The following is a 12,450-nucleotide window of genomic DNA, read 5'->3' as shown; positions in this document are numbered from 1 at the left end:
ATCCAACCACCCACCCACCTATCCACCAGCTCTCCACCTACCCTCCACAGTCTATCTGTTCACCACCCACCCATCCATCCACTAGAGGCCAATGAGGGTTGGAGTCACAAGACTCACACTGACTTTGTATCTGAATACATGACACATTAGTCCTAAGTAAGAAAAAAAAAATTAGCAGGAAGTTATAAAAACTCTGCTCCAAGGAATTGCTCTGTGCTTATTCTAACACCCCACATTTCCTGGTGCCTTTAGAGGACTGCCCCAAATTCCAGAGGACTGAGCCTAGGGCTGGGTGACCCCCAAGGTCCCTGCCATTCTGCGGCTTGGGCCTGAATGTTCCGAAAGCGGGAATGGCTCATGTAATCGAAGCGGTCGTAAGTGGGAAGGACTCTGAATGGGCTCTTTGGCGCTGATTCAGATGACACGATCCGTCTTTTAGTACAGGGGACACTTGTCCAACCTGTGGTGACACCGCATCATTCAGGTGTGAGTAATGGTGATGATTCCCCTATGAGGCATCATTCAGCTTCACGTCTCTTCTAGATTTAGACTTGTTCCCTATGACATTTGGGAAGCTCTTTCTTTATAAGCAAGAAGAACCCATTTTCAAGAGGCCATTCACAAAGAGAAAAGGAACATGGCTTGAATGGAAAATGATTTGTGTACCAGAGCGATGCTCCGTTCTACGCAGATGAAGGCAGGGATGAATCTGAGGGTGAGGACTAAGTGGCAGGGGCAGATTCCTGACCAGGACAGCTCTCCTGAAGCATCGCCATGTCTGCGGATGGCAACCAGCCTTGGAAATCCACTGAAGGCAATACAGGAAGGGGCAGCAAAGAGGAAGGCCAGGTTGTCTCCTCACCTCCCAATCTCCTTAGGTCCAGCCCCTTCCCGACACCCTTCTCCGGTTCATTACTATGAATGACGCCTCCTTCCAAGCACCTACTGGCCCAGATACCACAAAAAAAGCTCTTCTCTTTCTTGCGGGTGGTGAGTTCCTAAAACGAACACCTGTAGCATATGACTCCGGTCCTGGTTGTGCGGACCAGGCAAACTACCTAAACTTATGGGCAAGAGACAACACGACCACGTTCCCGGGTTCTGGAGAAGGGGACAGCAGGAAGCTGAAGGGTAAAAGTCTGCTGTGGCCTGTTTTTATGTGCCCACCAGGTAAGAATTATTTTCACATTGTTTAAAGAGTTATAAAAACAAACACAAACTGAAAACAAGAAGAAGAATACACAACAGGCTGCACGATCGCCCACTAAATACAAAATATATTTACTACCTGGCCCTTTACAGAAAAAGTCTGTGGATCTCCGGGTTAAAGGAAGAAATATGCTTGAAAATAAATGGCACCAGGGCCTAGAGCACCGGGGACATTTGGCAAGGTGGAATTTCACTGCAAAAAAAGAAAAGGACCTCCCGAGAGTAGTTTAGTTGTCAGAAGATGGTCAATGGGATGGAGCATGTGATTTGTGGCCTAATAAGTGTTTCTAAGTGGCTTCCCTGCCGCATTAGTCTTCTACGGCTGCCGTGACAAAGTGCCACAGCCTCAACAACAGAAAGAAATTGGTTTATCTTTAGTGCTAGAGGCTGGATGCCCAGGATGAAGGTGTTGGGAGGTTTGGTTTGTCCCGAGGCCTCTCTCCTTAGCTTGCAGACGGCTGCCTTCCCTTTGTGTCTCACATGGTCTTTCCTCTGTCTGGTGTCCCTCTCTGTGTCCACATTTCTCCTTCTCCTTCGTTCTCCTTCGTTCTCCTCCTCCTCCTCCTCCTTCTTTTTGTTAGTGTTTATTTATTTTTGAAAGAGAGAGAGTGTGTGTGAGCCAGGGAGGGGCAGAGAGAGAGGGAGACACGGAATCCGAAGCAAGCTCCAGGCTCTGAGCTGTCAGCACAGAGCCTGACGTGGGGCTCGAACTCACGGGCTGTGAGATGATGACCTGAGCTGAAGTCGGACGCTTAACTGACCTAGCCACCCAGGCGCCCCCTAATTATAAGAACACTAGTCAGACTGGATGAGGTCTTACCCTAACGGCGGCCTTATTTTAACTTATCTCCTTAAAGGCCCCGTCTCCAAAGACAACCACATACTGAGGTACTTGGGAGTTAAGGCTTTAATATATGAATTTGGGGGAGATACAATTCAGCCCATAACACCCCCTCCCTTAAATTAAATGAAACATTAATAATTAACAAGGCTTATCCCTTTAATTAAAACAAATAATCCATACAACACGAAGAAGCGTTATACGTGTAACTATGGAAAAGACCAGTCCAGTCTTAGAGGGCCTTTAAGTGGTAAGCATCTTTACCTTCCCTGTGGCAGAAACAGTAGCTGTACCCCAAATGTCCACATGCGCCCCCACATTTCTCAGCCTCTGGCTCCTAGGAGGGCCATAGGACTAGTTTCAGCCCTCACAGCACACTCGAGGGCAGCAGAGAACCCTCTAGCTCGCAGCCAGAGAATCATGGTGAGTGGATGGAGCCATGGGTAGGAAGCAGCCTGGACCCCCGGCTGGAAGCAGAGACGGCTGCTGTGGGACTCAGCCAAATGGCATCAAAGCGTGTGTGGGAAATAACCCTTCACTGGGCAAGTCACAGACATTGGGGGTTTACGTCGTTATCACAGCAAAGCCTCACCTATCCCATAGGCTGGGTTGCCAGAGAAGACGTGAACATGGGTGAAGGGGTCACGCAAGGCATTCTCCTCTCAGACCTGCCACGAGTTCACCGCCTAACTTTGGACGAGAAGCCTCGTTCCTGTCACAGGCTCGCACCCTTTTCAGCTGGCTCTCGTCACGAGGCCTGAACAGATATATTTGTGTTATTCCCAAGGGTTTATAATGCCGGCCAAGGACTTTCCTTGCAAAATAGCTAATGGGTCGTCTGAGCAGGGCGTATGTTGTGTAAACAGCTCAGACCTATCTTTTTCGTCCACCTGTGAATAATGCAGCCTCCTGACGCCGTCCTCTCTGCCCCGTGCCATGGTTCGGTTTCATGTCACTACGCTTCAGCTGACCCCTGGGTTTGCTCCACATCAAGCTACTCTACAATGACAGAGCTGGTTCCCCAAAAACCCTCCTTATCCACACGTCAGCTCCGACGCAGATCTACCCGTGGAAGGGGATTGCCAAGCCTGAAACGCTCCCCACGCTTCCCCCACCCCAGTCCCTTGGTGCCACAAACATCAGATCTCGGAGATAACCGTGCGTCGCGAAAACAGGCCCACAGAAAAGAAGTTCAAATATGTATCCCATTTGTCTTTGGAACCAGATGTCTGAAAAGCTCCCTCGACGAAAAAGCTGCCACAAATAATACACTCATTTACTACTCAGGAAATACGCTCCTTTCATTGAAAAGTGATGACATTACATTGAACCAGTTCCCAGTACTGCTCTGAATTATTCGTACTGCGCCTGTAGCACATAGAGGGTCCTACAAAGAAAACAAATACAATAACTAAGAGGCTTCCGGACCCCCCTTAAAAATATCAGTCTTGTACTCTTTCTGAATTTGTTTCATTTCATGACATGGCTATTTAAAAAAATGTTTTGTTGATTGAATCTAGTAAAACCCAACAGCCTTTTAACAGCAAAGCAGATAACAAAGTATCCAGCGGTTGCTGCTTACTTGGAAGATCTGCCGAGAAAGAAAAAGTCTTTCTCTGTCTTCCAGAGTCGGTGGTGGATGGTGGAAAAGAGCGGGATACACAGAATCTTAAGGAGCTGTACAATTCTGATAATGACTTAAAAATGCCTAGACCTGGGGCGGGGGGGGGTAGGCACCTGGGTGGCTCAATCAGTTAAGCGTCTGAATTCAGCTCAGGTCATGATCTCGTGGTTCGTGGGTTCGAGCCTCATGTTGGGCTCTGTGCTGACAGCTCAGAGCCTGGAACCTGCTTTGGATTCTGTGTCTCCCTCTCTCTCGGCCTCTCCCCTGCTCTCGCTCTCTCTCTCTCTCAAAAACAAATAGATATTTAAAAAAAAATTTTTTAATTAAAAAAAAAAAGTTGGGGTTGAAGCACCTAATCTCAGGTCTCTTTCTGTTCTAAAATGTTCTGCCCCCTAAAAGAAAATGGCATCACCACAACTAGATACTCATTGTTGCTTCCCAACCCCATCAAACTTCAGAGAAACTCCACTTCCTCCATGCCAGCCTCTGAGCCACACCGCCCAGGGGGACCCCAGGGTTCCAGCAAGGTGGCTATGTATGAAAACCTTTTGCGAACGGTAATGAATAAAGTCAGAGCTAGGACAATCCAACCCTCCTACTCTACCTCATCACCCTTCTTTCCCGTCCCTCACCCATCCCTAAGGCGAGGACAAAAGCTAGAGATAATGCTCACAGATGTCACTTTTCATGTGCCATTTTCAGAATCTCCAAGAGGGACCCTGAACCTGCTAAAAAAGAAAAAAAAAATGCTGATTTCTCTTGCTCCGCCATTGGCTGTGTGCCGAAGGAGACTTCTTAGATCACACGTGCTGCAGCTGAAATGAAGCAGTGATGTGGGGGCAGAAGATGCCCTCAAACACCCCACAGCGCGATTCCCACCATATCCTGTCAGTTGCAAGGCCAAGGACTTTACGGAGAAGACAGCTCAGCGATTGCAACATACTCAGTGTTTGGAGATGTGTCAAATGCAAGTGAATGAAGCAGTCATGGTGAGGGAATAGTGTATTTCACAGTCATTATAAAAGTACATATACTTAATGGTGACATAAATACAGTCCTTACTTACGACCAAATCATACAATTAAAGTGGACTTTTCCTCCTGGACTTCACACGGTGACAGTTCAGTCATTTCCGTCAGTGACTACAGGCTGACTGAGGTCATGGGCACACGCTAATGAGAGACAGTCATGGGTCAAACAGACAACACACTTTGTACTTACCAAAGGTCCAGTTTCCCATATAAATATAATAAAATAATAAAGAATTTAACATTTCCTCTTTCATTCGGTTTCATAGATTTGTCAGGTGCTCACATACAAAAAAATACAGTTGACCCCTCCCCCCTTCCTCACTCTCACCTCTCACTGGGTCTGGAATAAACCTGAGTTCACAGTTCAAGCTACCAATGGTGACACGGTCCGTGAGTCGTACGACGGTCTGCGGCTGTTCCTGAATCGAGGAACAGAAAGCATGTCCCCATGAGCTTATTTGACAGCGATACGGAAAAAACACTCATGTTCTCAAGGAAAGTACAATACAAGGAAGAGACATAAGGGGAGAGAAGTTCACAAGGCACAGGGACACAGCCCGCGAGTCGGCGAGTCGGCGAATCGGCAGAGCACGACACTTGAAGCCAGCAACCGTGTTCGAAAAGGGTTCCTTCGCTGGTCAGAAACCAGACACGCTTCACATCAAGTGGAGAGAGGCCGCTTTCAGATGCTTTTCTTCTCTCTGCTTAACAAGCACCACTCCCAATGGAAAGTTCTGGAACCCGGTCTGGAGCCACACAGAAGAACGACACCACAGCCAGGAGCCTGGCTCCCTCCTAGCAAGCCCCAGGGCCGGGATGATCCCATCGAGGTGGGACACAGCAGCTCCAGGTCTTGCGAAGTCAGCCGAGCCCGGGCATCTCAGTGGCTTCTAGGGTCAGCCAAATATCCACGCTTTCCCTTGCTCAGCCAGAAACGTGTGGGGCAGGAGGAGGTCACCGCTGCTAAAGGAGAAAAGCTGAGGAAGCACCCCGGGGCTCTCTGGCACGGGCTGGCTGCCAGGGGAAACAAAGGCAGGCGTTGTTGTTCTCAAGGGCCGCGGCCTGTTTCCGAACCAGCGGGCAAGCCCCGGGGTGACCACAGCTGTGGGTCTGCTCACGCCTGCTCCAGTCAACAGCTGAAGACCTCAAGCCACTGTGTCATCTGTCTCCCGAGCTAACCGCTATCCGGCCTGCGCCAATTCCTCCTTTCTCCAATTTTGCTCATGACCGGGTGGTCGCCACCAAGTGCCAGGGCCCGGGGCCCTGAGAGGAGACGGACCCCAGCAAGCTCCTGCTAGACACGGTCAGACAACACTGAGGTCCACAAAAGGCGCACACGGGGATGGCGTGGACACAGAACCGGAGACGCATCTTTGGTTCGATCCTTGACGAAAGGCGTGAAAACAGTGTGGACTCTAAGCGTGTTTGAGGGATGCTGCTTTCCTCCAAGAGGATACGGTGCTGAGTTTTTGAACACGATCCCCGCCAGGCAAGCCCTCTCACAGCTCACAGCAAATGAACTCAGCTCTAAGCCACCCTTGTTATCTTGGCAGCTTGAAAGCCACACTGCACAGAGGTAACGGTGCCTTCCAAACGCATCCAAATTCAACCTCAACCTTTTCTCTTCCTAAATAACCAGCCGTGGCCATGTCCTATGCCTTCCAGAAGCATCAGGTCATGTTGACACAACGGGAGGGACACGGGGCCAGCTGCGATCAAGCCCTCCTGCAGGCCACGGGAGGCCACCGGCCACTGAAAACATCACGTGGGAGAGCTTTCGTGCCCTCCACGCTTATCCTTGCGTGAAAACATGAATTTGGTAGAATCGCTTCTCATGGTCTCTCCAGCCGGGTTGTTTTTTTAATTATGTTACTTCAATTTGACATCACGTAAAGAAACACCATCTTGGGAAAAGATCATTGAACCATTAGCAAGGTCAACCAAAAAAGATGGCAAAGGCGTGTCCCTTTGGCCCCTTCCTTTCACCAGGGTCCCCACCGTTTGGATCGGTCTTTGCCCGGATGCCCCCTTCCACTCAGAGGGGGTGGTGCTGCTTCCTGTCTTCCTCAGGCAGCGGGCTCACCAGCGACCATGGTCTGCGAGAGGAAGGGGAGCGGTGGCCTGGACGAGCCACTCTGCGATGCCGCCTTCAGTCCCTGGGTGACTGGCTGACTGCTGAGAAGATCACAAAGTGAGGAAAGATCTCATAACAGTCTGTGATCTGAGAGCCCAGCGGCCGATGTGGGGTTTTCACCCAGCAACCCAGCAGTGGGAGGTGGGCAGAGGGTCGTGGGTGGGTGGGCAGGAGGACACAACTGGTTGAAACTGCACCTGTAACCACCCCTCCTCGTAAATCCCAGCGACTCCAGGGTCCCTACGCGAGCCTGGGGAGTGCAGGCTTCGGGTCTGTGGGTTTTAGCGGTTCACAGTGGGGACATTCCGTGGCAGGGGGTGATGAGACCCTGAAGGGGCTCCCATGAGGCCTTTCAATCTTCACACCCTGACAGATGTGAGGAGCTCTGTTCCACCGCTGTCCTTAGAAACACCCAGAATCCCACCACTGGCCCGGGTTAGCACTGGCCTTTGACCCCATCAGGCATGTCGAAGGAGAGGCTCACGGGGGCCATGGGCTGCAGGGGGGGCATGCTGGCCTCCAGGGGCCGGTCTGCGGGGGTCTGCAGGCTCTGCTGTCGCTTCCTCAACATCTGTCCGATGCCCATCATGGGGAACCTGCCGCGGCTCTTTACGCAATTCGGGCTCCCCAGCGGCTGCGTGGCACCGTTACTGGGAGCCGGAGGCGGGGAGCACATGCCCTCCTCCTTCGGGGGGCTGCTCTTCTCTTCGTGAGCAAAGGAGACCAGAGTGGGATGCAAAGGAGTCTGCAGAGGGGACAGGCTTCCGGGCAGCAGGGCCGGGGAGAGCGTCCGCTCACCGGGATTCCCGCGGGCCAAGCCCCCAGGTGAGCTTAGAATCCGATAGTGATGAGACGGGGACAGTGGTTCAGAGTGGTCCTCGCGGTCCACGGACTCGAAGGAGCGCACCATATCCAGCACCGGGGGGTCTTCCTTGGGGGGGACGCCAGGGCCCCCAGGGCCCTGCGGAGGGGGCTCCGGTCTCTTGACGATCCTGGGGGTCCTGGGGGGTGGGACGGGGATGAACTCCATGGAAGAAGAAGTCACACAATTGGAGTCTGAGGTCTTGCGGAAGATATTGCGGCGGCCGAAGGAATCTGCACGCGAGAAAGCAGAGGAGACCATGAGGACGGCGGTGAGGAGGGCCCTCTCCTGCCTGCCGGGGCCTCCTGCTTCACCGAGACAGACCGTTCCTGGGGAGGCCAGAAGGAAGCAAGAAGCAAAGGGCCCCTGCGTCCAGCGTTCCCCACAGGGGACCAGCTGCTCTTTCTAGAATGGAGGGGACAGAAGGCCGGAGACAGAAGGCCTCCCGAGTTCTGACGTGCCCACGGCACCACCTTAACATCTGTCCTCCTCCTGGCTGCCTAACATGCTGGACCCTGCCAACGAGTCTTTGAATCAAAAGATACCCGACTCAGAAGAACGCCACCAAACTGCTAGGAGCACACCCAGCCCAGGACCCGTGAACTTGGTCCTCAGATAGCCAACACAGGAAGGAGGGTTTCCCTCATGCTTCCTTTTTTTTTTTTTTTTTTAAATTGTGGTAAAAAAAAAAAAATATGTAACATAAATTTCTCATCTTAACCATTTTTAAGTGGATGGTTCAGTAGTGTTAAGCATGTTCACACTGTCGTGAAACAAAACTCTTCGTGTTGGGAATCTAAAAACTCCATACCCACTTGGCAGTAACACCCATTCCCAGCCCCTGGCAACCTCCATTGGACTTTCTGTCGATGCATCTGACGTCGCTGGTTGCTCCATATAAGCGGAGTCTACGGCATCTGTGCTCTGTGACTGGCTCGTGTCCCTCAGCTGAATGTCCTCCTGGCTCATCCGTATGTACCGAGTGTCCGAATCGACTTCCTTTATAAGGTTCCCTCCTGACTCCTGATCTTACCGGGGCCTCATCCGGTTCTGAAGGGGTGAAACAGTCCTCATCTATATCTTGAGGGCGATGAGCCAATCCCCCTGGCTTCCATCTCAAATTGGCACAGACCGGAATCCAGGGTTGCGGACTGTGCCAGAAAAGAGAGGGGAAACCCCACAGATCTGAAGCTGAGGGAAGTAGAGCCAAGTTCCTGCAGAACGAGCTCTTAGCTTGGCTTTTCTACCATTGAGTGTTCTAGGCCCCTGTGGAGGCTCAGCTACAGGAAGCAGCAGAGTGATTCAGGAGCAGCCGAGGGCGTAGGGCATCCTCGTGGCCTCGTATAAATAAATACACAGATCCCAAAATAAATCGCCTCCTCAGGCCACCACAGGTGCCTGAGAGTCACCAGCAGAGAGAAGCAAAATTTCATCGGCGGCTGACGGCGGACGAATCCGGTGTGACAGCCGGGCACCGCAGCATCTCGTCCCCTCCCCTTCCTGCGATGGCCATGTCCTCCAAATTTGTGGCCCAGGGTCCCCCTCTGCCCAGTCCTGCGTCCTTCCCTTCTCCGGGTGATGTAGATCCTGAGAGGAAGCCTCCCACCTTTGCCCTGCTAATCTCCATCTAGAGTTAGCCCCCCAGGGCCCTGGCCGGCACACTCCATCACCCTGGGCAGGAAGGACCTGGTCACCAGCCCCACCCTGTGAGCGCACCGGCCGGCTCCTTGCCTTCCATCCCTATCAGGACGCAGGGGCCTGCACCAGTCAGGAGAGAAAGCTCTAGAGCCAGGCGGCTGGGTTGGAAATCTGGACTCTGCCACTTACGAGCTCTCTGACTTTGGCCAGTTCTCTCTGCCTATTTCCTCTGCTTTAGTAACGGAGGTGAGAATAACCTCACTGGGGTGAGCTGAGAGCTTGACACAGTGCTTGCCCCATGGCGAGAGCTCGGTCTTAGCAATTACATAGGGCGTCCATGCTTCTAAGCTAACATGCTCTCAGAAGGAAAAACTCAAAGAAACAAATGATACTTGGCCCAGGAAACTGCCAGGAACGGAATCCAGCTCTGGGGTGGCAAAGTTATCCAACGCATCAGCACTGACCTAGACTTTGTTGGGGACATCCATGGGATGTCTCCGTCAAGGGCCTGAATTTGCTGCTGGTTACAAAGCCAGAAAGGAGAATCACTCAGGAGGGACAAGCAGAGTCATCCTGTGAGACCCCCTGCCTTTCTGAAACCTCAGGAAGGAAACGGAATCAAATGGAATTTTCCTCTCTGGCTGAGAACCAGGTCTCTCTTAGGGTAACACCTCTAGTGCTCGGTGCTGTTGGAACCTCCCCAACACTTTCCTGCTTCCCCCACGTCCTTTCCACATCCCTCAGTGCTGTCCCGGAGGAGGGAGCCTCGCATTTATCAGTTACCTGATGTCCCACACTCTGAAAGAGGCGGACAAGCCAACCTATGTATCTCATTTAATCCACCCAGTAGCTCCAATGGGTGGGCTTCCTTTTGCCAGTAAGGGAACCAATTTTGATCCTCTAAGGGTAAGGAGCTTAGCCCACAATAAGCCACAGAGCTGGCTCTGAGCTCTCCCAGCCCCACCCCAGAGCCCAGACTCCATCAACCATGCCTCAGTGTCTCTAGGTGTTTGCTATTCTGGGCAGGCTCTAGCCACACCATGCCGCCAATCCCCAATTTCTGTTCCTGCAACACTGAACACCTGTCCCTCGTTCCATAACACTGTGCACCCCAATCTCTACTCCTGAAATACCTTATACCCTGATCTCTGCTCCCACAATGCAATGCACCCCACCTCTGCTTTCTCAAACCCTGCCTGCACGGGTGGCCAATACCACCCCGTCTGGACCTCCAGTGTTCTTGGGTTGCCTTGGGTGTGTTCACTGCTTTCCCAGGGCACAGGAATCGTGTATGTCCCAGGGGGTCCGCACAGCCACCTGGGAGGGGTACGCATGGCCGTGCAGCTCAACACGAGTGGTCTAGACTGTACCCGGAGCTGACCCACCTTTGTCGGGGAAGCCGGATTTGGGGGCCTTCCGGTCCTTCAGCAGGGCTTTGGTGTTCTGAATGTGCGTGATGAGCGAGGCTGAGGGCTGTTTGTGGGAGGGGAGGTTCCTGTCCAGCTTCTTGGAAAACGGCCGATGAAGAAAATCCCCTCTCTTTTCTTGTTCTTTGGGTTTTTCATCCTTCAAGTCAGAAGTAAACACATGTACTCAGACACACAGACATATACAACGTGACTCCCCTTTGAAGAGTTATCCAAGTGGATTTGAGAAACCCCAGCCTCTCAAAACTCCGTTCTCAGCTGCACGTTGAACAAGGGAGGAGCAGAGGCCCAGCAGATGCCCCAGGGAACCCACCTCCCTCTCCCTGGGCCACAAGCAGGCTTCTGTCATCCCCAGCTCCCCGCACGGCCCTATTTCAAGGTGTTCCAGCAAGGGCAAGTTCATCCCTAGGAGGTCAGTTGTTCTAGAACAAGATGAAAGAACTGAGGCAAAACACATGAGGATTTCTGGAAGTCTGCGGTCTTACTCAGAATAGGGCTCTAGGATTCCGCTCACAGCAGTGGTTTTGCAAAGGTAACTTCGCAAATGAAACATAACCATTTCTATCTTAACGTTTACTCTTGTGTGTTCAGTCAGGCCAAGGAGGTGGACGGCAACCCCAGGAGCCCTGCGCCATCCTGGGTGAGTTTCTGACCCTTTTCCGCCCTCGGTCATGCAAGCCCTTGCTTGCGTCACTATGTGTCACTTGTGTCCCTCTGACTGGAGTGAATTTTACTATTTTATGTATCTTCAACCCCACAGCCTCTGGCATAAAGCCAAGCACATAGAGAAGACTTAATAGTTATTGAAATGTAAAAAAAAAAAAAAAAAAAAGCCAGTAGAAACCAAACTGAATTAAAATTGCGTTCCAGCTTCTGGGAAGGGCGATACCACTCAGAAGTTTCTTCTCCAGCCGTAAAGACTTTGATGTTTACTGTTCAACAGATTCAACCGCATCCCTGACCTCACCACCAGATTCACGGTTTTTGCCTTAAACGTGAAGAATATTTACAATTCAAGAGAGCTCATCAGCTCCTCATTGATGTTGTTGAAAAGCTTCTCCAGGAAGCTTCTCCTTGGGCTCGCACAGCCCCTTCCAATGGGGATTTTCAAAGCCTGTCCAGATGGGGGTTCCTGATGCCCAATCGGCGGGTGGGAGAAAACAGCAGGGGAGGAATGGGAAGTGGGGGTGCCACGCCAACCCTGAGGGTCACCGTGAGGGCCCCAGTGCCTTAGGGCCCCAAGCCTGGGCTGCCGTGGCCATCCCCAGTGGAGGGCTGAGGAGGGAAGAGAGGAGGGGTGAAGCTGCACAAACTCCCTCCCCAGCATCCGAAGAGCCTTTTACGGGACGTTGAGTGCCAGGTGCTGCACTGAGAGCATGACCTGGGACAAAGCACAGCTGTCACCCCATCACGGACCAGCGAACAGCCAGAAGCGGGTGGGATAATTCATCTGGGAGCCGAGTGAAAACTCACGCCCTCTGGAAGCCTGGGGCAGGATGAGTCTGGGGCAGAGAGAAAGGCAGACACACGGGCCGGTGAGGGACAGGGACCAGGCTGTAGTCCCAGGGTTCCAGGTGGGCATCCGGGATTCTCGGGAGGAGGCCTGAGCCCCAGGTCATTAGGCAGAATGCTACGAACGGGAAAGGGGGCCACCTGCTCCAGACCATCTGGGTCAAGGCTGCAT

General features: G+C 52.2%; 1 protein-coding gene across 1 annotated transcript in view; it reads right to left on the bottom strand.

Moving 5' to 3' along the window:
• Positions 1–3,964: 3,964 nt before the first annotated feature.
• The window catches only part of HUNK (hormonally up-regulated Neu-associated kinase), a 111,587-nt gene continuing 103,101 nt past the window's right edge, over positions 3,965–12,450 (bottom strand). Inside the window, exons 10-11 of the mRNA XM_047876626.1 lie at positions 10,725–10,905; positions 3,965–7,934 (exon numbers count right to left, since the gene is read on the bottom strand). Coding sequence (XP_047732582.1) covers positions 7,276–7,934; positions 10,725–10,905 — 840 coding nt within the window. The 3' untranslated portion in view covers positions 3,965–7,275. The remainder of the gene's footprint in view (positions 7,935–10,724; positions 10,906–12,450) is intronic.

The sequence above is a fragment of the Prionailurus viverrinus genome, chromosome C2 (genome assembly GCF_022837055.1).
Source record: "Prionailurus viverrinus isolate Anna chromosome C2, UM_Priviv_1.0, whole genome shotgun sequence".
In the NCBI taxonomy this organism is placed as follows: Eukaryota; Metazoa; Chordata; class Mammalia; order Carnivora; family Felidae; genus Prionailurus; species Prionailurus viverrinus.
The sequence above is the reverse complement of the archived record's forward strand: the minus strand, read 5'-3'. Positions and strand labels throughout refer to the sequence as shown.